Source organism: Salvelinus alpinus, chromosome 5 (assembly GCF_045679555.1).
Source record: "Salvelinus alpinus chromosome 5, SLU_Salpinus.1, whole genome shotgun sequence".
Lineage (NCBI taxonomy): Eukaryota > Metazoa > Chordata > Actinopteri > Salmoniformes > Salmonidae > Salvelinus > Salvelinus alpinus.
The window spans coordinates 55,012,009-55,037,206 of record NC_092090.1 but is presented as its reverse complement, the minus strand read 5'-3'; the positions used below and the strand labels follow the sequence as shown (position 1 = coordinate 55,037,206).

Sequence of the window (25,198 nt, the reverse complement as noted above, 5' to 3'; positions counted from 1 at the left end):
GTGGTACCTTCAGGCGTTTGGAAATTGCTCCCAAGGATGAACCAGACTTTTAGAGGTCTACAAATTTTTTCTGAGGTCTTGGCTGATTTCTTTTGATTTTCCCATGGTGTAAAGCAAAGAGGCACTGAGTTTGAAGGTAAGCCTTGAAATACAGCCACAAGTACACCTCCAGTTGACTCAAATTATGTCAATTAGCCTATCAGAAGCTTCTAAAGCCATTACATAATTTTCTGGAATTTTCCAAGCTGTTTAAAGGCACAGTCAAATTAGTGTATGTAAACTTCTGACCCACTGGAATTGTGATACAGTGAAATAATCTGTCTGTAAACAATTGTTGGGAAAATTACTTGTGTGATGCACAAAGTAGATGTCCTAACCGACAAATTTGTGGAGTGGTTGAAAAACGAGTTTTAATGACTCAAACCTAAGTGTATGTAAACTTCCGACTTCAATTGTATATACACTCCGGGATGCTGGCCTTCTAGGCAGTTCCTCTGTCCAGTGTCTGTGTTTTTTTGCCAATCTTAATCTTTTATTTTATTGTCCAGTCAGATATGTTTTTCTCTTTGCAACTCTGCCTAGAAGGCCAGCATCCCGGAGTCGCCTCTTCACTGTTGACGTTTAGACTGGTGTTTTGCGGGTACTATTTAATGAAGCTGCCTGTTGAGGACTTGTGAGGTGTCTGTTTCTCAAACTAGACACTACTGTACTTGTCCTCTTGCTCAGTTGTGCACCGGGGCCTCCCACTCCTCTTTCTATTCTGGTTAGAGACAGTTTGCATTGTTCTGTGAAGGGAGTAGTACACAGCGTTGTACGAGATCTTCAGTTTCTCGGCAATTTCTCACATGGAATAGCCTTCATTTCTCAGAACAAGAATAGACTGACGAGTTTAAGAAGAAAGTGCTTTGTTTCTGGACATTTTGAGCCTGTAATCAAACCCACAAATGCTGATGCTCCAGATACTCAACTAGTCTAAAAGGAGGCCACTTTTCAGCTGTGCTAACATAATTGCAAAAGGGTTTTCTAATGATCAATTAGCCTTTTAAAATGATAAACTTGGATTAGCTAACACAACGTGCCATTGGAACACAGGAGTGATGGTTGCTGATAATGGGCCTCCATTTAAAAAATCTGCCGTTTCCAGTTACAACATTAACAATGTCTACACTGTATTTCTGATCAATGTGATGTTATTTTAATGGATTTTTTGTGTGCTTTTCTTTCAAAAACAAGGACATTTCTAAGTAAAAAGGAATGAAACAATTAATGTAATAGCTAGCTAGTAGTGTAACTGTAACGGTGTTCCTCCTCCTCTTCATCCGAAGAGGAGGAGCAGGGATTGAACCAAAACGCAGCGTCGTGATAAGACATAATATTTATTTAAACAAAACCGAAAACACGACGAACACTTGAATAGAAACAAAACACGTAGACTGACCTGAACGTAAGAACTTACATGAAACACGAAGAACGCACGAACAGGAAAAACAGACTACACAAAAACCGAACAAACAAACAAACCGAAACAGTCCCGTGTGGCGTAACATACACTGACACAGACACAGGAGACAACCACCCACGACAAACAATGTGACAACACCTACCTTAATATGATTCTCAATCAGAGGAGATGAAAACCACCTGCCTCTAATTGAGAACCATATTAGGTACCCATTAACCAACATAGAAACAGAAAACATAGACTGCCCACCCAAACTCACGTCCTGACCAGCTAACACATAAAAACTAACAGAAAACAGGTCAGGAACGTGACAGTAACGGGATACAAAGCCAAACCCTATGCACATCATCCATGCATCTTCAATTTGAACACATAGTATTAGTAATGTCTGGTTCATGTTTGGAAAATTAAAAGAACAATTTTAATATGCATACAAAAATCTGCCTTCTGTAATGACAGTCAAAATGAAAAACATTTAGCACTGGTGGGACCAACATGCAATCAGCTAATACAACTGTGTGAGTACACATCAATTCATAATTTACGAATGTTTGATCACGTCTGAAAATGTTTTTCCTAACACATACTCAATTAACCTAAGTTAAAGCCACAATCCCGAGTTTGTGTTTTAGCCCAATGGTAGCACCACCAGTGTGTTTACAAAAAAGCTGAGGGATGGCGCTAGAGAAATGTAACCACATAGATGGTGTTATGGATGCAAGGCCTGACCATCCATGACATCAACTTTCAATCATATTTTGAAGCTATACAGTGGCAAGAAAAAGTATGTGATCTCTTTAGAATTACCTGGATTTCTGCATAAATGTATCATCAAATTTGATCTGATCTTCATCTAAGTCACAACAGTGTGCTTAAACTGATAACACAAACATTATTGTATTTTTATTGTCTATATTAAATACATAATTTAAACATTCACAGTGTAGGTTGGAAAAAGTATGTGAACCCATAGGCTACTGACTTCTCCAAAAGCTAATTGGAGTCAGGAGTCAGCTAACCTGGAGTACAATCAATGAAATGAGATTGGAGATGTTGGTTAGAGCTGCCTTGCAATATAGAAAAAACTCACAAAATTTGAGTTTGCTATTCACCAGAAGCATTGCCTGATGTGAACAATGCCCCGAACAAAAGAGATCTCAGAAGACCTAAGATTAAGAATTGTTCACTTGCACAAAGCTGGAAAGGGTTACAAAAGTATCTCTAAAAGCCTTGATGTTCATTAGTCCATGGTAAGACAAATTGTCTATGGAGAAAGTTCAGCACTGTTGCTACTCTCCCTAGAGGTGGCAGTGCAGAATGCTTAATGAGGTTAAGAAGAATCCTAGCGTGTCAGCTAAAGACTTACAGAAATCTCTGGAACATGCTAACATCTGTTGACGAGTCTACGATACATAAAACACTAAACAAGAATGGTGTTCATGGGAGGACACCACGGAAGAAGCCACTGCTGTCCAAAAAAACATTGCTGCACTTTTGAAGTTTGCAAAAGTACACCTGGATGTTCCACAGAGCTACTGGCAAAATATTATTTGGACAGATGAAACTACAGTTGAGTTGTTTGGAAGGAACACACAACACTATGTGTGGAGAAAAAAAGGCACAGCACACCAACATCAAAACCTCATCCCAACTGTAAAGTATGGTGGAGGGAGCATCATGGTTTGGAGTTGCTTTACTGCCTCAGGGCCTGGACAGCTTGCTATCATCGACGGAAAAATTAATTCCCAAGTTTCTCAAGACGTTTTGCAGGAGAATGTTAGCCTATCTGTCCGCTGATTGAAGCGCAACAGAAGTTGGATGATGCAATAGGACAACAACCCAAAACACAGAAGTAAATCATCAGCAGAAGAAAATACACTTTCTAGAGTGGCCCAGTCAGGATCCTGACCTCAACCTGATTTAGATGCTGTGGCATGACCTCAAGAGATTCACACCAGACATCCCAAGAATATTGCTGAACTGAAACAGTTTTGTAAAGAGGAATGGTCCAAAATTCCTCCTGACCGTTTTGTGCAGGTCTGATCCGCAACTACAGAAAACATTTGGTTGAGGTTATTGTTGCCAAAGGAGGGTCAACCAGTTATTCAATCCAAGGGTTGAAATACTTTCCCCACCCTGCACTGTGAATGTTTACACGGTGTGATCAATAAAGACATGAAAACGTATAATTGTTTGTGTGTTATTAGTTTAAGCAGACTGTTTATTGTTGTGACCTAGATGAAGATCAGATCAAATTCTATGACCAATTTATGCAGAAATCCAAAGGGTTCACATACTTTTTCTTGCCACTGTACATTGTTTGTTTACAAAAACTAAATTACAACAAAAAGATAAACAATGGAGTACAACAACCTTCTACTTTGGGTTATGATAGGGTAAGACAATTAGTTGTACTTAGCTCATGAGCCATTAAGGTATGACGGTACTATATAAATATCTGGGCATCTGGACTGATGAAAAGATATTTCAAAACGCATGTTTGTGATGTAGTTAAGAAATGTATAATACATTTTTATAGGAATAGGTAATGCTTTTCATTAAATAACACAAAACAAATCATAGTTTATCATTATATCACTACACTTTATTACGAGCAATAGGTTCAGTACACATCACTGCATTCCGTATCAGAAAGTAGGATGGCTCTCTCAAGTCTCATAGATCAATGCACTACTCTCTTATTGTTTATAAAGCCCTCATTCAAACTTCTCCGATTACTCATTGTTAAATTACAGACATACGAGCCACCAGACCCAATCACAGGGATGGTTAACTCTAGAGGTCCCGTTGATCAGTACAGAATTAAATACAGTAAACTTTCTTTGCGCCCCATTTATGAAACGATCTGCAGAGTACTCTGCACCTTCATGCTCTGGTGCCTCTAGGGCAATTCAGGTGTTAATTGCTGAGGAATGTGTTTTGCTTTTTAAATTGCTTGTAACAAAGTATACTTATTACTTTGTATGTTGTAAATGTAATAAATTGTGTTCATGCAGGGCTCCCTTGAAAAAGAGCACTTGGTCTCAAGGGGACTCCCAGCTAAAATAAAGGTTAAATAAAATAAAAATATGAAAATGTGCCTTTAAAGCTTTTAGAAACACTGCCGATATCCATGAATCAGTATGAATTTTTCCAACACATGCTTTGGCAATCACATGGATGTCAAACACACTTTCATCTATACTGTACTGTCCTCTCTAGAACTAGAAAGGAGGAGAGATGGAGTACTACTCACCGTTATGCATAGCATATTCTCTGGGCTTGGAGGCAGCACCGTCTCAGAGGCTGGAGCATCATGGTTGGACAAGGCAGCTTCTGAAACATAGTCCAAAGAATCCCAAGCTGAAGCACTGCTCTTCCAAAACATCTCAGCTCAAAAGTAGCAGCCACTTTGCAATGAAAGAAACAGCGTCCAGACTAGCTCTCTGCACTCTGATGTGCAGTGCACTGCTAAGCTTTCCAGTAGCGAGTCAAGGCTCTGGAGTTCAACTCAGAGAGAGTAGTGTGCTGAGAGCTCTGGGATGTGGAGATCACTCTAGATTGCGGTTACATAGACTTCTGTTTACAGAGACACAGAGCAAAAGGGATGCGTCCTATGCGTCCTGACTCCTACCCCCTATCCTGTCACTAGGGCTTCCTCAGTGTAACCTTGGTGATTACAACTCTCTCAAGTAACACTGTCTCCTAAAACATCCTGGATGAAAGGGAGCCATTCAACGGAGACAATACCATTGGCTGCTTTCGCACATTCTAAACAGCTCCATGTCAGAGAGAGCCTCCTCCCTCTCTCCCACCTTTCCTCCTTCCACTCGGAGGAGATCAAATGTAATCGCCTGCATGTCAAAGTGGATGAGAAAAATGGATGAGTAAAGAGCACGTTGAGGTATATGTCAGGCATCCCATTCAGCAGCTTGCCTTTCCAATTGAGTTGTTTCCCTGATGTTGAATCACTCAGGACAATCCAAAGTGAAACACTTCAATGAATTTGTTTACGGGACATATCGGTTTCACTAAAGATATAGTTGTCACGCCCTGACCTTAGAGATCCTTGTTATTCTGTATGTTTGGTTAGGTCAGGGTGTGACTCGGGTGGGAAAGTCTATGTTTTCTATTTCTTTGTTTTTGGCCGAGTGTGGTTCCCAATCAGAGGCAGCTGTCTATCGTTGTCTCTGATTGGGGATCATATGTTGTCATTTTCCTTTTGGGGTTTGTGGGATCATGTTTAGTGTCTGTGACTGACACAAACTGTTCGCTTCGTTTTTTGTCTTTGTTATTTTGGTGTCATCAATAAAAAGACGATGTACGTCTACCACGAAAGCCGTTACAGAAGATCCCACCAAAAATGGACCAAGCAGCGTGGCCAGGATGAGTGAACATGGGAGGAAATCCTGAATGGAGAAGGACCCTGGACGCGGGTTGGAGAGTATCGCCGTTCAAGGGAGCAGATGGAGACAGCGAGAGCGGAACGGCGACGATACGAGGAATTAGATCAACAATGGAAGCCCGAGAGGCAGCTCCAAAAACAATGGGGAGAATGGCGGTGTCAGGGTTTAGACCTGAGCCAACTCCCCGTGCTTACCGTGGGGAGCGAGTGACCGGTCAGGCACCGTGTTATGTGGTGATGCGCACTGTGTCTCCAGTGCGCATTCACAGCCCGGTGCGCTCTGTGCTAGCTCCCCGCATTTGCCGTGCTAGAGTGGGCATTCAGCCAGGACGGATTGTGCCGGCTCAGCGCTCCTGGTCTCCGGTACGTCTCTTCGGCCCAGGATATCCTGCGCCGGCTCTGCGCACTGTGTCTCCGGTGCGCCTTCACAGCCCAGTGCGTCCTACGCCAGCGCCCCGCATTTGCCGGGCGAAAGTAAGCCAGCTCTACACTCGAGACCTCCACGGCCCAGTGTATCCGGTGCCTGTTCCACACACCAGGCTTCCAGTACGTCTCCTCAGTCCGGTGAGACCTGTTCCGGCTTCACGTACGAAGCCTCCAGTGATGATCCATGGCCCGGAGCCTCCAGTGATGATCCATGGCCCGGAGCCTGCAGTGATGATCCATGGCCCGGAGCCTCCAGTGATGATCCATGGCCCGGAGCCTCCAGTGATGATCCATGGCCCGGAGCCTCCAGTGATGATCCATGGCCCGGAGCCTCCAGTGATAATCCATGGCCCGGAGCCTCCAGTGATAATCCATGGCCCGGAGCCTCCAGTGATAATCCATGGTACGAAGCTTCCAGTGATGATCCATGGCCCAGGGCCTGCAGTGAAAATCCAGGGCACGAAGCCTCCAGTGATGATCCATGGCACGGAGCCTCCAGCGACGGTCCCCAGTCCGGAGCCTCCAGCGACGGTTCCCAGTCCGGAGTTTACAGGGGGGGGGGTTCCTAGCCTGGAGTCCCCGACGACGATCTATGGTCCGGAGGTCCCGGCGACGATCCCTGCACCAGAGGCACCACCGAAGTGGGGGGAGCCTCAAGCGGAGCGGGGCCTGCGTCCCCCACCGGAGCCTCCACCGAGAGTAGATGCCCACCCGAACCCTCCCCTATAGGTTCAGGTTTGCGGCCGGAGTCCGCACCTTTGGGGGGGGGGGGGGGGGGTACTGTCAAATCATATATAAGTTGTCATTTTCGTTTTGGGGTTTGTGGGATCATGTTTTCTGTTTAGTGTCTGTGCCTGACAGAACTGTTCACTTTCGTTTTTTGTCTTTGTTATTTTGTTTTGGTGTCATCAATAAAAAGACGATGTACGCCTACCACGCTGCGCCTTGGTCCACTCTTCCTTCTACAAACGAGAGCCGTTACAATAGTAACGTTCGAAAAGCCATAAAATGTTATTAGATATAGAGTAGCTGCGCAGCACTTTCCTTTTCCACAGTTGTAAGCAGGAAAAAGAATGAGAAATCTGTCCAACTGGACTCATTATCCGGTGAATCCCACCTACCCCGTGGCTTAGAAGCCAGATGCGCCCGTCTCAATTCACCAGCAGAGTCCTGCCTGCCTGTGAGGTGTCTCGAAGCCACTCTCAGATGCTTGCTTCTCCCCAGCTCTTCGCCCAGGAGATAATACCAGCCACTGATCACCTAGCAGACACAGTATAATACGGTCAGTCAAAAGTCATAAGCCTCTGATGGTGGGGGGGGGTGTCAAAATTAAACAAAATCTGTCTGATGATTGGTCACGCTAGTGTTAACATTTATATGTTTCTGTGGGTTAATGTGTTTGTTGTTGTGAAACGGGATGAGTAAGAAAACGAGAGTAGGGCATTAAAGAGAGAGAGGAGAGAATGAATGAAGAAACAGGGTTGATAGAGACAATGAAGAAAGAGAGGAGAGGAGAGAATAAAATAGGTTAAAATAACAGAGACTGAAGGGAGGTTGATTTTCTAAATTCTACTTTGTGACTTTCAGAATGCTTTCATGACGAGGACGTGTAGCAGCGCCAAAGCCCTGCCCAGCTAACTTAATCTATCTCATGACCGCCTCCCTCAGGGTTGCATGCACAGTAACTTTGAGGTTCACTGCACTCCAGCAGCTGATGCCCAACCGAAGGCCAGCCCAGAGCCCACAGATGGCTGTTTGTGTGTGTGTGTGTGTGTGTGTGTGTGTTATATAAAGCTGTGTAGCGGTAAACAGTGGATGACATTTAAAAAAAATAGCAGTTAATCCGGCAGAAATAATTGTCTCGACAGCACAAGCATGTGTTCTGGTCACTTAATGATGTTTGCATGCTGTTTTGCCCATGTTTTGTGTAGATGCTGTATTCTAGTCATGGTTCTCATCCTATATACTGCATATTTATATTCCGGACTCTGCTCAATCTGATATTACTCATTCTGATAGGTCTTAATTTCTTGATATTGTATTGCTAGATATTGCTGCACTGTTGGCACTAGAAACATACGTAAGCATTTCGCTGCACCAGCGATAACATCTGCAAAACTGTGTACCTGACCAAAACATTTTTATTCGGTTTTTCTTCTCAAACACACAACAAAAAACAGGAGTCCCAGCCTATAGTATTAGAAGATAATCCGTGGGGGTTATAGTCACCTTTGATGAAGTTATGAGCGAGTGTGTTCCAAAACTCATGCAGCCCAGGAACTCACTCCTCCTGTAGACACAAGAGCTCCAGAGTTAAGTTTCCCTTAGATCGAGAAACAGCTTCCCCTCCCCCATTCCTAACCTTTAATGGAGAAAATGCTAAACTGACCCAAGATATAGGGGCAACTATACCCTACATCCACGGTTCCAAAGGGAAACGTCACTAGAAAAATGACCCTTGTTTTTCTAATTTTCCCAGTCAATGAAAATGTAATCCGAGTTCTCCTTCCTCCATATCATAAATTGTAATCTGCCCAATACTGGAACAGCTGACAGGAGAGGGCTTCAAGGAGATGCTTGCCTGGAAATGTGAAATCTAGATCACAGTGAAATCTGCCTAAATTCAAAATGATCTTCTTGTACTGCCCTGTGCCAAGTGTTTATCAACCTTTCTGACGCCAGGGACTGGCAAGCTATAGTTTATCCTCTTTAAGGGGCTGCTTACATTAGCACTGTATAACTGATTAAATTAGGGTCAGTTAACCATCTCAGGGACCAGCCAACAACATTCCATGGACCGGAGGTTGACAAACTTCATCACACATATAATAATATAATCAATTAACCATATAATAATACCATAATAAAACCATATATTCAACGAACAAAGCTATATACAACTAATAATAAGAATTATAATTATCATCATTATCAAAAACAAAAATAATACTTGAAATAATGAAAAACATGAAAGACCAAATACCTGGAGGATGGGTTGCAATTCCACACAGTGACCAGCAGTCTCTTCTGATAATCCTCCACACTAATAGCCCTGAGTAACAGAGATAGATAACACTTTAGCTTATTAAAATCTTGAAGTATGTAAGAGCTCTCATAATATCTTATAATAAGGCTTAACATATGTATGTATCAAACATTTCAACAGACTGAAGGGGATTTCACAAGAATTTCAAAAAACACCACTCACAGCAAAAAGGTCCCAAGGAAGAGAGGATTTTTGCAGTCCAGTACAGTTTCTGTCTTCCGATGAGTACTGTGATTGAGGTCTGGGATCATCGCTAGCTGAAATTGACAATAATTGGACTCATAATACACAAACAGACCAGCAGACAAGACATTTAAAGTTAAAATCTGGGATTAGTTTTTTCAGAAAAACTGCAGCCCTGCCACTTGGTGGGTAAATGTAATGCTAGAAGGTGACATCCATATGGTAGTTGAATTTTTGGAGCTATGCATTTTTTGTTTATGTTCTTGTTTGTAAAGAATGGAGTAATTGTTTGAACACCTAGGCCGGGATTCAATCCAATTACACATTGTAGAGCCATGTCGATAATGCGCCTTTTCACAGAGAGAAATGCTGCTTATGCCGGCTCAATCAAAAATTAACCAATGTCAAGCGCGCTACAACGAATGATCAGATTGAATCCCGGTGTTAGTTTCAACTGTAAACAAACTAAGGGAAGCAAGAATTTACCTTGACATAAAAATCACATTTCCTATTTTCATTCCCCAGGAGTCCTCTGGCTTCAATGACTGTGAATGAAGAGTTGTGACGAGTACACAAGAGGTTACACATCCAACCGTCTACTGCAGACCAAATAACATGGAATACTTACACTTATTTAACGTCAATAAAAGAAAATGGTGTTTAATGGGGAGAACAACTTGACCCCGGGATAGTTGTCCAAACGGTTTATTCAATCACAGACCCATATTATCATTAATAATTTCATTAACTTTACCACACATTCAAGATTCAACCACAACCAGGGGCCGTATGTATCTAGGACGTAGGAGTGCTGATCTAGGATCAGGTCACCCCTGTCCAAGTAATCTTATTCATTATGATCTAAATACCAAACTGATCCTAAAATCAGCACTCGTACTCTGAGACCCTTTATGAATATGGGCCCTGATCTTCAGTATACTGCATAACATACTTACTCTGAATATTAAGGCAGCCATTTTGTGGCATTATTGACACTCTCAGCTGACCTATATGTGAAAGAAGAAACATTCAGTAGGGCGTACAGTAAAAAACAGGAGCACGGCGCAGGAAGGGCTGTCCTGGATCATATGATGACAGTATGTTATTAAAATGTGACAGTTTGCCACATTAATAACTTATTAATCAGATAATTATGGCCTCCGTATGGATGATTAGGCATGTTTGGTCACATGAAGGCCATAATGAAGAGCAGAACTAACCAATCCTTCTAACTAATTCAATTCCACAATTAAAACTGTAATTTAGAAAGCCTTAAACCTTGTTCCCTATATATTGCACTACTTTTGACAAGAGTAGTGCACTAAAAATAGGGAATAGAGTGCCAATTGGGATGCAAGCCAGGGTTGGGTGTAGTGACCAGCGCTGCCAAATCAAGACTACACACAGTCGAACCCCAGGTTCCCACTTTCCCGTCATGCTACTCTATTACTCTCTCAAGCTTCAAACATTAATTATTAAATACGAAGGGGGTTTGGAATTCCAATCTCCTTTTAGAAACCCCCCCCGCTAAGCCTCCAAAAGGCCCCTAAAGAACACCATAAAAATGTGCACATAAATAGGATGAAAAACAACCTAAATAAAATACAAACTTTTGGGTTGATTCAACGTTTCAAAATAAAAACAAAGGCATATTAGGTCATTAGGTTACTAAAACAGTAACATATTGTCAGCGTGCAGAAACAGACAAACCCATAAAGAAAGTAGAAACAGAAAAACTCACCAAAGGTTTGTAAAAGGGTTGAGGATGTCTGTAACTTGACTTTGCCTGAACTTATCACTGCAACTTGACAGTCGTCCATATCATAATGATGCTCAACAGTAAACAAAGACTGAAGACTGCTAGCCTAAATAAAACCCTTCTCCACATTACTTGGCTCAATCCATGCTCCAAAGGAATCCTCAATGACCCAAATAAATCAGTTTGTCAGTGAATGTGTGGCCAGTCAGAGAGAAAAAGACAACTGTGTGTGCTCATAATTCTTACCCACCTTTTGGTTTTGAACAGAGGTTGGAAATGGGGGCCCTCTGATTGGTTGGGGACTCATTTGAATGGAGGGAGGGGCCAGTCCACCTGCTGCTACGGCTAGAAACAATTGAGTGACTTCTTTGCCTCGTCCGTGCTCCAGATTGCCCTTTCACACCAGAGCATCATGACGGGATTTCACCCTGGAGCCAGCCACACTCAAAACATGGACCAGACCACTCATGGGCCCCTGGAATGCTCTGAGGAACCACCTGAGCCCTTCCAAACACATTAAAACCCCTCCAACTAGCTCCGGGGTAAAGTTTCCCACTCGGCACAGATCTAGGATCAGCTTCCCCTCTCCCAATCCTAACCTTAAAGTAACTGTCCAGCGAAAATCTCACTTTTAAAAGTTCATATTTTGCTACCACATACCCAAACAATGTTGTTGTATTATACTCATATGTGGCCAAAGAATAAATTGGAGAAAAAGCACTTCAAAAACCCCACCTCAAACTTTTATCTCAAACAGATTGTTTAAAAAATGCTTGCTATTTCCTCATAGAGGATGTCATCCTCTTGAGGAGAATGAGCTGGCCAATCAGCGGTCTACTATCATTCATATTTTTAATGACCGGTACACGCCCACACCATTCTGTTGTGGGGGTACACCCACACTATTACAACAGAACATTTTCCTTTTAACAGACTTAATTGCCCTTTTTTGGATGGAAAAATATTTAAATCATATTGTAATTCATCTGTAAACACTGGACAGTTACTTTAACCATTAGTGGGGGATATAATAAACTGACCCAAGATCAGCGTCTAGGGGGCAACCTTACCCTACACCATGTTTTACTGTTGCCAGTTCAGGTGAGCTCTAAGATCCTAGTCGTCCAAGCAGTGGTCTGTTATCTGTTAATGGACTTTCATCTTTATGAGTTACTCATTCTCACCAGCCAAGCAGCAACTTAAAGCCACACTAAGATGGTGATGAATGCCAGAGTGGGTCACAGACAACAAAAGGTGAACAATGCATCCCAAGGTTCCTTCCATGGCATTTTTACAAAGCAAGTAGCACTTGGTTTATGGTATATCAGTAGTGCTAAACGAGTAGCAACTTTTTGACAGGAAATCATACAGACTGGTATGATTGTCTTCTAAAATGCACTGTAATGAACGGTAGCCATTATGTTTTAGTGTCAATGCGTTTCAAGATTTCTAAAGAGTAAAGAAACCACTTTTGCTGCTGCTGTTGCCTTACAACATGAAAACAACATGACGCCTGGCTACACAAGACCACAGCCGCTCTATGCAAGGCTAATGTTGATAGCAACGCAAGCACTCAAGCAACAGTGCATGACTGTAGTTTTGATACGGCAAAACAACAGCCTTTTATATAACGCCACTTTATATTTTTCTGTCACAAGATATACGGCATGTACTTTTTTTTAATCAGGGGTCACTTCCCTTTTCAATGGAGCAATGGATTTACCTAGTAGCCTTAGGGAGGGGAGGATATGAGAGTGCATACATAGAACTTTGAAAAATGACATCCAGTAGGATAGATCATATACAATACATGACACAAATAACAAAGAGCGTAATCGTTCAAATATTAGCAACAACAGCAAACACATGCTTGATTACTACTGAGAACATTTATTTTCAATCAATTATAGGAATTCCTGAATACAACATTGTGCTTCTATATGAGGTTATAAAATGTCAATTGCCAGGGACCTCACGATACGATATTACAATGATACTTAGGTGCCGATATAAGTATTGAAATTCTACACTGAGTATACAAAACATAAAGGGGAACTTCACCCTGGCTCTGCCACGACATATAGTCATTACTATATTAACGACATTACATTTTTATCGTAAACATCACAATTATCCAAACCAGAAGCTAGAACAAGCACATTTTTATTTCACTGGTAGAATCGGGAAGTTTGGACTCCCTGTTTATTGATCTGCTCATAGTGAACCACAAAGTCTGGCATTCATAGCGAATGCTGATACCGCCCGCTAGGTAGAGGGGGCATGCCCACAAACCTGAATAATGTCATTGTTTACTTCGAACGCAGTAATCTCAGAACTTCTCTAGGCAAGATTTTTTATGATAACCTTTGTTTATCACTGTTTGTCATCATGACCGTGTGGTGTTCTGTGGCTGTGCTAGTTACAAACAAGCGCGAAAATTAATTATCTTTCACCATTCTGCCTACCAGAGATTCACTCCGATTCTGCCAGTGCCTTGGGGCTATCAAGAATGATAGGTGACCAAACATTATCAGAAGGACTTTCAGGCTGAACTGATGGGGAATACATTTCGAAGACAGCTGAGAAGTGATGCGATACCAGCAATGTTTTTTCTTCACCAGAAAACGGAACATTCTCAATTATCTTGCTAAGTTAACTAGCTAACGTTACAGTCCTGTAAATCATATAGCTATCTTTTGGTATACACACTGTGGCATACAGCAGGTCAGCCACCAGGGGTTAGACTCGTCGAGGCCTGGTGACAGACAGAGTATACATCACGAGGCGATGGCTCCATCTGCTGGACGTGCCAGGACTAATTGGGACTGATTGCTCACCAGCGGTACCAGTCCCATAAAGCTGCCAGAAGGGCAGCACACAGGGGAGAGAGTGGGGGAAGACAGGACTCCCGTATAGTTGGGGACAGAGGTAACAGGAGTGAGTTCAGTTTTTGATCCCCACAGGATACAGCAAGTCCCGGAGCCAAGAAGACGGTATCCCGGATAGGGTCTCATGGGGGAGACCTATTCTTTTGAACTATTATTTAAATAAACACCTTTGAAACTGAGCTAATCCTATTCTGTCCGTATCTAATCTGTGTACCCGTTTTGACCCAACCCCCTGGTCTGCCACAACACTGTTATTAAATTTTGCCTCTGCCATGGTAGTCACTGCTAGACTGGTAGCTTACCTTCAGTAGAGTAAACATGTTTGTTTGTTCTATCTTTGACTGATGTTAGCTAATGTAAACTAGTTAATTTTACTAGATAAAGAGTATCTCAATTTGGTAGCCATCTATTCTACACTTGTCTGGAAAACACTCCATTACTAAAAATATAATTGTCGATATAGCTAACTCTGTGTTGGTAGCAATGATGCATTTCTATAAATCGTCTATGGTTGGTTAGCTGGTTCTCAGCCAATCTCAGCTGGCTGGCAATGTTGCTGCCAATTTAGTGACACTAGTTAGCTCACAGCAAGGGAAAGGCCATCGTGCCCGGGGAATAGTGGGTTAACATGGGTATACACATGAATTGGGTAGTGTTTGTATGGTTTGTGTTATGGACCATGTAATCAATTTAGTCTACTAATCTTCAATTTGTACCTTTTCTCTTTGTAAAACTCAGGTTATCTGGAGTCATTCCACAGTGCCCTGCTGAAAAATACTGCAAAGCGGGGGCATTTTGTGTACACAAGCATGAGGGAGCTGACACACCTTGCGTGGAGCACAACAATATTGTGGAACACAAACCAGTAAGGGACACTGAAAGGTAGAAAATCAAGACTACAACAGTAATTACAACCACCTCATTATTCTCTCTGCAGAGATTATCCTCAAAACACAATACCAAGACACGTCTACAAAATTCCCCTGCAAAGGGCTACTATTGACAAGAATGATCAGTCAAGTCAATGGGCTGGGGGAGGTTTACATACAGTACTTTGAGATGAGGAAGGGGGTTGTGGTTGAAAGAGTTGTGCTTAGACAGTAAATGTATTGTTGTGTATGAGAGCGATTGAGGTGCCATTTCTCTTCAATCTCCCATACACAACAATTCATACTGTGTGAGAACTGCCTTCCTAAGACTTTTCACACCTTTAGTCTCCCAGCCCATTCACTTCGTTGACTGATCTTTCCTCTCAAAAGCAGCTCCCAATGTCCTCTCATTGTCCATAATGAATATGCTAGCTGGTCCCATTAGGTTGATACCTTTACCAACAAAAGTGTGTTGCCCTACGTCCCTTCCACAAAAAGTGTAAAATGCTAAGACAACAACCATGTCTTTCCAGGAGAGGTGCAGTACAAGCAAATATTCTGCAAGAGGAGCAAACAGTTGGTGGTTAAGAAGCCCTACACCATTATCGGCAGAGTCTTATTCAGCTGGCTATTCACCGCAGACAGGACAAGCCCATTGCCATAAGCACAAAGAGTATCAGCTTCCCCAGCCCACCATTGCCAGTGTATCGAAGCCAGATAAAGGATTATGGCTGCTTTTACACAGGCAGCCCAATTAAGATTTTTTTGACCAATCAGATCAGTTCTAAAAAAGATCTGATGTGATTAAGACCAATTAATGGATATCAGAATTGGCCTGCCTGTGTAAACGCTGCTAATTATTAGAATCAGGTGGGCTAGATTAGGGTTGGAGTGAAAACCTACAGGACGGTAGCGCTCCAGGAACAGGGTTGGATAGCCCTGATGTAGAACAACCATAGCATAAATATGGATATATTTTTATCAAAATCTTCTAAATTTGTCTGCCCTTATGGATTCACAGAAGATCAAGTATTTAAATAAGATGTACAGGGCTATGTAGCATCAACCAGATATCAAAATAATGTTTGTTTATTTGTCAAATGTAAAATACATTAGAGTGTACAATATTTAATGCTAACTCAAGAGACCTGGGTATTCAAGAACAATGTTATATGGTAAAAGTAACATACAAAACAAATAGTATCAATTGTGTAGTACAGTTCAGTGTATCCAAGTATTTTTCAGGTGTAAAGACACACAAGTTCAGAGAACTGTAGTTAGAGATTGTGACAGAAGATAATGTGATTTACCCAAAGATTTCTGCTGACATCTTGTCGATTCCAAGTCTTCTCTCATTGATCGAGACAGGTGGGTGTCCACCCCAAAGTGCTGCATGTCAGAGACCTGTCTCAATCAATGAGTGAGAAGACTTGAAATAGACACTCCATGAATTACTTTATGGAGAATTATTTTATTTTAATAACGGAGCATTTTCTAAATTCAAACTGACCCCTGCCACTGGACAAGGACATTTTATGAGGCTCCTTTTTCCCTGAATCGAGGATGAAGACAGCATCGCTAAGGTTGGTCAAAAATTCTCTGTGCTACACCAAACAGTACCTATCCTGTAACTCCCAGTAATGGATAGCAAAAATCTTTGGTTAAATCACATTATCTGGGGCCTGTTGCACAAAACTAGGATAAGGGATTAAGCCAGGATATCTTGGTGATCCTGGCTCAATTGATCCGTAATCCGGTTGCACTAAAGATGGATAGGGGGCAGGAGGATATGTTATGGTATAAATTACCATGGAGATTTATTCTGTGGAGCTAGCCTGCTCCAGACCAGGCTAAATTCCAGGATCTATTTAATCTCATCCCTAATGTCAGTCAGCAGTCACCACAAATGGAAACCAATAGTTATTTCACTGCTCACTATACATTGTTATCACATATAACTAGACCCACTGTTATTATTTAAACGTTTGTGATCATTAATTTCAATGATTTTGGATAAAAAATGATTTTTAGATGATGTTGCTATCATTAGATAATTTACAGTTTCCCATAGACTATAAGGCTATATATAAAATGATAGAATATTAGGGCCACAGAGGGGAAAAAAACACAAGTCATAATATTGTAACCAGTTGTTTTAAAGGAGGACAGTTGTTAAAATGACAGATGTGGGGCATTTCGTGAAATTGTACTTCAGTATGGTTTCATAAACAAAGACATGCTGATGTGCCAGAATATTAAGTATCACATTGTCATAAGTATCAAAACTGTAAAAACAATATGTAGCTTTTCTGCAGAAAGAACCAGCCTCATAAATTTATGACTTTATCCTTTTTCTTCAGTGTGGCCCTAGTACTCTGTCATATAAACAAATACACATTCCATATGAATATAAAAACACAATGTGTAACATTATGTTCCTTTATTGAATAAGGACAAAACAAAGCAGGTAAACCATCAGCTCCTTTCGAAACTGAAGTCACAGTGACTCTACAAGATGGAAAGCACAGAATCCAAGCATATTATACAAAATGATACATACACATTCAAAGGTCTGTATATAACACACCCTGCATGTCTGCACACTAAAATAAATGCAGGACAAATCCATACACATCAACTGAACAGACAAATGAATGGATGCAGTAGCCTCCCTGCAGCCTTGTATTACACACAGTATACCGCACAAACATCATAAGAGGCCAAATTCATCAAAAAACGAACCCAAAAAAAACCAAATTCCTCTGCCACCGCAGGACATATTTAACCAAAATTGAAAGCACACATACTAACTAAAATAATTCAACACATATTGGTCCCTCAGCAGCCGACCACTGTCGTCATCAGGGAAGATTGCCGGATTGTCCCAGTCCATGGCTGGTGGCACTCTGGGGGCCCTCTCCTTCCTCAGGCAGGCCACATTGTGGAGGACAGCACAAGCCACAGTAATATCACATGCCCTAACAGGGCTGACCCTTAATTTGTGAAGGCAGTGAAAGCGTGCCTTCAGGAGGCCAAAGGTCATTTCAACTCTGGCCCTGGTCCTGGCATGGGCATGGTTGTAGGCCTGCTGTGCTTCCTGGGGGTCTGTGAAAGGTGTCAGGAGAAAAGGCTGGCAGCCATACCCCCTGTCTCCCAGCAACACACCAGAGAATTCACCTGTCAACACAAAATCTCATCATTACTACCTCATAAACACAGTGATATTCTTGACACAGCCATGATGGTTATAAATAGGGGTTGTGTGGCTTACCTTGTGATAGGCACTGATAGATTTCAGAGGCCCGAAAGATTCTGGAGTCATGGACTGAGCCAGGCCATTTTGCCACAACATTGCTGATCACACAGTCAGCATTGCAGACCATCTGAAATCATAAGATGAGGAATATTACACCAATCAATGCACATCACTGGCAATGCAGAGTGTTCGTCAATGGACAATATCAAAAAGTTATGTTCACCTGAACATTAATGCTGTGAAAGGATTTCCTATTCACAAAATCGGCCTCATGGGCACCTGAGGGGGCTTTTATCCTTATGTGTGTGCAGTCCACTGCACCAATGACATTGGGGAAACCTGTCACACAAAGTAATGAGTATCCTACTATGTGTTAACAGTTGTCCTGTAATTTGTAGATCCTCTTACCTGCAATCCTATAGAACTCCTCTTTGATGTCACAGAGTCTTCTGTGGCCAGGGAAGGAGATGAAGACATCTGCTAATGCTTTGATAGCCAGACACACACTCCTTATTGTGCGGCAAATTGTGGCCTTGTTCAGCTGTTCTGCATCCCCCACTGAGTACAGGAAGGCTCCACTAGCAAAAAAGCGCAAGGCCACACAAACCATTTGCTCCACACTCAGTGCATGGCTCCGTGCAGTGCGGTGCTTAATCCTGGGACCCAGTAGTCTGCATAGATACCTGATGCCATCTGCAGAAAACCTGTATCTTTCATATAGATGGTCATCAGGGAAGGCCAGTGGGTCCAACCGGTCCCTGAAGACCCTTTCTCGCCTGAAGGCTCTCCTCAGCACAAGTGCTTCTTCATCCACCACATCTCGCACGAATGGGCATGCCATTGTCAGAGCAGAAAGGAACACACAATTTTGGGCCTTCATATAGGCTAGTGGCCACACCTGGTGCTGGGGGGGTGGGCAAAAGAGGGCGATGCCTTATAACGATGACTTGGTTGTACTGATTGCTGGGAAAATAAAAAAAACCTTAGAAAGATGCCACCGTCCTGTGTGCTCACAATAAGAGCTCATATGTCATGGCTCACTTGACTTTACGAGAATATACCTAATTTTTATTTTGAGCTGTGTCATCTTCTTGGAGCTGGGGGAGGAAAGAAAAATAATGATTAATACATTTGTGTTACAGTTAGCATACAGTGTACATTGAAGGCATATCTCACCTCCCTCTCAAGTTTTTTTATTTCAAGGTCCAGTTTCCTAATTGTCCTCTTTTTTAATTCGGACTCCAGTGCAAGATTTTCCACCTTTTTCTTCTTGTACTGAATGTCTATGTCTGCCAGTTCTATTTGGCGCCGGAGGTGGTTGCCATGCAACTTTCTGATAGCTTGTGAGCTCTGTGAACACAATACAATTAGCGCAGCTGGAATTTGGCAGGATGTGGTGTCCTTTTATTAATACGCACTATGTTGCCAGGCTGGTTTTCCCACTGTATAGCATCTGGGTCCTGTAAAAGAAATTAGATTTTTTGATTTTGATGAGGACTCCTCACCATTGTAGAGTAAATAGTACTTTCACAGTCTTAACATGATACCTCATGCCTTCTGGAATCCAGAGAGATGGTCTCCTCCTCATCATCGTCTCCATCATGTGCTGTTGCTGCTGCACTGGGGCCTTCACCCTATCACATTTAATCGGATTCATATTGAAGCTAGTAGACAAGACATGCCAGGCCTACAGTATGCCTTTGATGGAGTACTCACTGGATCAGCATCGTCTGGTGCTTGTGCTGGTGGCTCTAACAGGAACACAGTGCTGCCAGACACTGCAAGGCAATAGGTAAACCAAAGTCAGACAGTCCAAATTGATTCAATATGAATGTGGTTGTATCCCATGTAGAGATGGAAGGACATACCTTGAATGAAGCGGGTGGCATCTTGGGAGGAACCTATGCTCGTCTCTTTCCCCCCAGGGATCCCCTCTAAGACGGGCCTGCCTTTATTTAGCTCCAAGGCCATGTCCTCTGCTGGGGTAAGGTCAGCCTTTGGTGACCCACCACCCGTGCCTTGTCTGTGGGTATTCTTTTTCACTGCTAAAACAGTACAGACAATGTGTGAGCAGGCACCTTCTGGGTACAATATATGCTTGTGCTTTGTTAAATATTAGTCAGGGACCATACCATTCTGCAGAATGTTCTTGTATTTGATTTTGACCTGCTGCCATGTCCGTTTTGGCCCGTTCATGTTTAATCTACACACACACACACACACACACACACACATTTAATGGAGTCACACTGCAAAAAATTACTTGGTATTTTTGTCTTGTTTTCAGTAAAAATATCAAAAAATTTATCATAGCTTTATACAGTGTGATGGAGTTACTTTACACAATTTCACTCATATCTGCAGTGCATTTCAATTAAAAATTTAACCGTTTCATAATTACAGTACAACTGCATTTTTGGAGATGTGAATTAAATATTTGAATTGTAATTGTGATGTTTCAGCGGAGCGGTGAGTGTGTAATTGTGCACTACTTACGCATTCAGGCGGTCTGCAATACTTTGCCACGCTTTTTCTCTTTGCTTTATCACTGTGGCGGTGTTGCCTTTCTTCTTAATTATATCTTTTACCTCCTCGTATGCCTCCATGAGGATTTGTGCTTCCGACGGGGAAAAGTACGCGGCTCTAGTTGCCATGGTAAATCAGTTAATCTGTGATCTGTGGCGGGGTCTATTTGAGTGAGCCGTGAGCGCGCACCTATCCAGGATTGGTTTCACCTGGCTTAATGAATCCGTGTCTGCTCATCCTGGCTTGGTCTTTGTGCAACCAATTAAGCCTGGACGCACATGTTTTGGCTTCATTGAGCTCAGCTGAGTCATTTATCCCGGATGTCTTAATTCTACTTTTGTGCAACAGGCCCCTGGTGTAACAATCTGTAGCTAAGAGAACTGGTGATCAGCAGATGATGGGTCATGGTGAAATTGCCATTCCAAAGACACATACAGTAGTTCAGGGAATACTTGTAAAGCTGTGGGAGGAGTGTTGTCATGATCAAACTACCATTCAGCTCCTCATGAGTCATCTGCTTGAAATCCAGCATAAGGTCTAATCTTTCAATAGGGATGAAGTTTACAGGATACAGTTCTGCTACAATGACACACGCAGGTAATGGAATTCTGTTTCTGTATCTAGAATCCACTCCAGAAAGAATCCCAGGCACTATACCGTATGTAAGACAAAAAAAAATATTAATTATCTATTGTACAGTTTGAACAACAGTTGAACCATGCCAGCATAACATCAACATTAGGGTAGACTAGTTAAACGTGCATACATGTGCACAGGCACAGATATTACATTTACAACCATATATAGCCTAATAGAAAGAAATATGGCATAACCGTCAACATTTGCACAATGACCAGATCGTACAAATGAGCCTTGCTAGGTAGGCAGACAGGATATACCTACAGCAATGGCTATCAGGTATGCTTAGGCAAATATTTTTTATGGTAAAACCAGCTTCAGTTTTAGAGATCTACAACAGTAAATGGTTGTATTATTGGTTCTCCTCACTGTTTACTAGTAAACTTGGGAGTAAGCTAGCTAGCTTGCTGGATATGCAATACATGTTGAATGTCACCATGTAGTTAATAGATGCTCCATCGTCTAATTCGTGTTGATGAGAGATATCACTTGAAGCCATTGTGTATGGTCAGTTCTTTCAGTTTTGCCCAAAGGATTGTTGTTAGTGTCTGTGCCCTTTTCAAAACATTCCGCCTTGGGGGAGGGACGGGGACCACTGTCCTAGAAATGCCTCAGACATGATGAAAACAAGCCCAGATTCCCCCAGGGTTAAATTCCCCTTTAAGAACACCTGCTCTTTCCATGACATAGCTTTTGCCTGGATTCACCTAGTCAGTCTATGAGTGTAGATGAAGGGGGGGAGAAAGGTTAAAGAAGGATTTGCCTAGAGACAATTGAGATATGGATTGTGTACATGTGCCTAGGGCTGCCACACCTGCGGTCACGAGTCATGATGGCAGTCAAATTCCACGTGACCTTTTAGTCACTGTAATTAGGCTTTTCCAAGTTCTGATGGCCATTAGTACCCTACCAAACTTGCTAACTGTCTTGTACTCGGCACTCGATTGTCCCTGTAATCACTCTGACATCAATGCAAATGTTATTGAAAATCTAATCAAACACTTATTGAGAGCCCATGAGCTCATGTTGCGCAACATTTCAATAGGCTATGCAATTGCACGAGTGATGGCCTCTAGTAAAAAGAGGAGGATCAGCTTTATATAGACTACGCCTACTATATTTATTTCTCAACTTTCCTAATATTAAGCACATTGCTTATCTTTACAACAGGAGTATAGCCTACCTGGCTTGCATGAAAATAAATCACGGGGGAAAACGTCCTCCATTCGCTATTTAAGTGCATAGATGACATATCTTTTTTCCCACTACCCCTGTTTCAATACAGGTGCATGATAACGTTCCATCATAAATTTAAAAAAATGTCACTCATATATTATTTAGTATACGTAAATACAAGATATAATCATTAATAAATGGGTGACAATATTAGCCTATCACTTGTGAATTATATATTATCACTTTTTTGAGAGTTTTTTGAATCATAGTCGCACACTTCATGTAGCCTAGCACATCGGTCTACATGTTTCAATAAGGTTTATATCACAACTAAAGTGGCCAAATAAATTAAGCACATGAATCCACTTTACAAGGGGTGTAATACCTAACTGCCATACATAAGCAGCGGGTGAGTTTCAAGTTTGGGGAAGATAATTTTCACCATAAAAATGCACCTTTATAATAAAAGCATTACTTGCATAATTGCATTTGTGGTCACTTTTGATAATGGTGTTTTCAGCTAATGGAACATTCGCGCTTATAGCCTACTACCATGTGCGCATTGCTGCGCTTATAATGTGAAGAAATAGCCTAATAGTTTATCAACATTTTAAGCTAAACGTTCTGATCTGTTGTGTCAGCCATATTGCGTAGAAAAGGTGGTTGTATTGTTGTTGTATTAATTTGGGATCTAGTGGTTGTATTTGTTTGGGATCTATCGCATCCCACAACTGTGCCAGACTATGTTTTGAATATTAATTTCTCGCACAGAATAGGTAGTCCTTTGTACTACGGGGGATAGTAGATTGATATAGGCTAGTGCGTTTGCTGTTTGTTAGGCCTACTCATCTTGTTGGGTGACGAAAAGTAAATGTGGACAATTCTTCCAATATTATAAAATCTTCAATATCTTCAATTGGATAAGGACGCTCGCAGTTGCGTCCCCGATGTGTCTGTCTTCACTTGTAGCCTGTGAGAAAGACCTGATCACATGATGGCACGTGCAGCACTCAGGCAGAAGGGCACAACGGCCATTGGCTAGAAAAAGCATAGAATTCTTTAGGGTGCATTACGGCCATACAAAGGGCATGCTGCCGTGAAATTCTAGGCATTATCAAGTGCTTGTCAAATTGTGAATAATGTAGTGTGTACAGCCTGCGCAAAAAAAAATCTGCCTTTTAAGCGACATCATTAGAGTCGCATCATGCAGCCTTACAATGTATTAAAAATCAAAACATATAGCCCAACGTTTGTACAACTAAAGTCACATTAATAACTCTAAATTAAGCATATAGGAATACCTATTTCTTTGTTAACCGCTCAACACAGAATAGTCGCATGGGCGCACTCCCTCAAATCGTTTGGAGAAAATATCCCGTGAACGACATGGGACGATACTCGTAATACACAATATATAAAGCACGCAGCATAACAGCTGCACCAACGCGTAGGTACTCACACGACCAACGGACATGGGAACAATAACCGACAAAGACAGAGGGAACAGAGGGCCCATAAACTCAGCAAAAAAAGAAACGTCCTCTCACTGTCAACTGCGTTTATTTTCAGTAAACTTAACATGTGTAAATATTTGTATGAACATAACAATATTCAAGAACTAAGACATAAACTGAACAAGTTCCACAGACATGTGACTAACAGAGATGGAATAATGAGTCCCTGAACAAAGGGAGGGTCAAAATAAATCAAAAGTAACAGTCAGTATCTGGTGTGGCCACCAGCTGCATTAAGTACTGCAGTTCATCTCCTCCTCATGGACTGCACCAGATTTGCCAGTTCTTGCTGTGAGATGTTACCCCACTCTTGCACCAAGGCACTTGCAAGTTCCCAGACATTTCTGGGGGGAATGGCCCTAGCCCTCACCCTCCGATCCAACAGGTCCCAGACGTGCTCAATGGGATTGAGATCCAGGCTCTTCGCTGGCCATGGCAGAACACTGACATTCCTGTCTTGCAGGAAATCATGCACAGAACAAGCGTATGGCTGGTGGCATTTTCATGCTGGAGGGTCATGTCAGGATGAGCCTGCAGGAAGGGTACCACATGAGGGAGGAGGATGTCCTCCCTGTAACGCACAGCGTTGAGATTTCCTGCAATGACAACAAGCTCAGTCTGATGATGCTGTGACACACCGCCACAGACCATGACGGACCCTCCACCTCCAAATCGATCCCGCTTCGATGATAAACGCGAATCCGACCTTCACCCCTAGTGAGACAAAACCGCAACTCGTCAGTGAAGAGCACTTGTTGCCAGTCCTGTCTGGTCCAGAAACGGTGGGTTTGTGACCATAGGCGACGTTGTTGCCTGTGATGTTTGGTGAGGACCTGCCTTACAACAGGCCTACAAGCCCTCAGTCCAGCCTCTCTCAGCCTATTGCGGACAGTCTGAGCACTGATGGAGGGATTGTGCGTTCCTGGTGTAACTCGAGCAGTTGTTGTTGCCATCCTGTACCTGTCCCGCAGGTGTGATGTTCGGATGTACCGATTCTGTGCAGGTGTTGTTACATGTGGTCTGCCACTGCGAGGACGATCAGCTGTCCG

General features: G+C 42.3%; 2 protein-coding genes across 3 annotated transcripts in view; both read right to left on the bottom strand.

Annotated features, from left to right (window-relative positions):
- Nucleotides 1-11,516, bottom strand: part of rgs3b (regulator of G protein signaling 3b) — a 100,058-nt gene extending 88,542 nt beyond the window's left edge. Inside the window, exons 1-8 of the mRNA XM_071400102.1 lie at nucleotides 11,264-11,516; nucleotides 10,479-10,529; nucleotides 10,009-10,067; nucleotides 9,502-9,596; nucleotides 9,277-9,345; nucleotides 8,523-8,583; nucleotides 7,415-7,553; nucleotides 4,719-4,798 (exon numbers count right to left, since the gene is read on the bottom strand). Of these exons, the coding sequence (XP_071256203.1) occupies nucleotides 4,719-4,798; nucleotides 7,415-7,553; nucleotides 8,523-8,583; nucleotides 9,277-9,345; nucleotides 9,502-9,596; nucleotides 10,009-10,067; nucleotides 10,479-10,529; nucleotides 11,264-11,342 (633 nt within the window). The 5' untranslated portion in view covers nucleotides 11,343-11,516. The remainder of the gene's footprint in view (nucleotides 1-4,718; nucleotides 4,799-7,414; nucleotides 7,554-8,522; nucleotides 8,584-9,276; nucleotides 9,346-9,501; nucleotides 9,597-10,008; nucleotides 10,068-10,478; nucleotides 10,530-11,263) is intronic.
- Nucleotides 11,517-17,442: 5,926 nt separating this feature from the next.
- On the bottom strand, nucleotides 17,443-21,806 carry LOC139575109 (putative nuclease HARBI1). Of its 2 annotated transcripts, XM_071400105.1 has the most exons (11): nucleotides 20,791-21,806; nucleotides 20,427-20,497; nucleotides 20,163-20,339; nucleotides 20,011-20,072; nucleotides 19,842-19,928; nucleotides 19,471-19,754; nucleotides 19,356-19,391; nucleotides 18,703-19,257; nucleotides 18,518-18,633; nucleotides 18,310-18,421; nucleotides 17,443-18,215 (listed from the first exon to the last, which is right to left on the bottom strand). In XM_071400105.1, the coding sequence occupies exons 8-11, from the start codon at nucleotides 19,172-19,174 to the stop codon at nucleotides 17,845-17,847; spliced, it is 1,071 nt and encodes a 356-aa protein (XP_071256206.1). In that variant the 5' UTR covers nucleotides 19,175-19,257; nucleotides 19,356-19,391; nucleotides 19,471-19,754; nucleotides 19,842-19,928; nucleotides 20,011-20,072; nucleotides 20,163-20,339; nucleotides 20,427-20,497; nucleotides 20,791-21,806; the 3' UTR covers nucleotides 17,443-17,844. The 2 variants fall into 2 exon arrangements, 1 of the variants encoding a protein (XP_071256206.1); XR_011674895.1 differs by lacking the exon at nucleotides 18,518-18,633 and having other exon boundaries at nucleotides 18,703-19,754; nucleotides 20,791-21,805.
- Nucleotides 21,807-25,198: the final 3,392 nt, after the last annotated feature.

Coding starts and splice junctions, on each gene's coding strand:
- LOC139575109 (XM_071400105.1), bottom strand. CDS start 19,174: ATGAAGGCCCAAAATTGTGTGTTCCTTTCTGCTCTGACAATGGCATGC. Junction 18,634..18,702: donor GGAGTTCTATAGGATTGCAG/GTAAGAGGATCT, acceptor TTTGTGTGACAG/GTTTCCCCAATGTCATTGGT. Junction 18,422..18,517: donor TTCACAGCATTAATGTTCAG/GTGAACATAACT, acceptor TTATGATTTCAG/ATGGTCTGCAATGCTGACTG.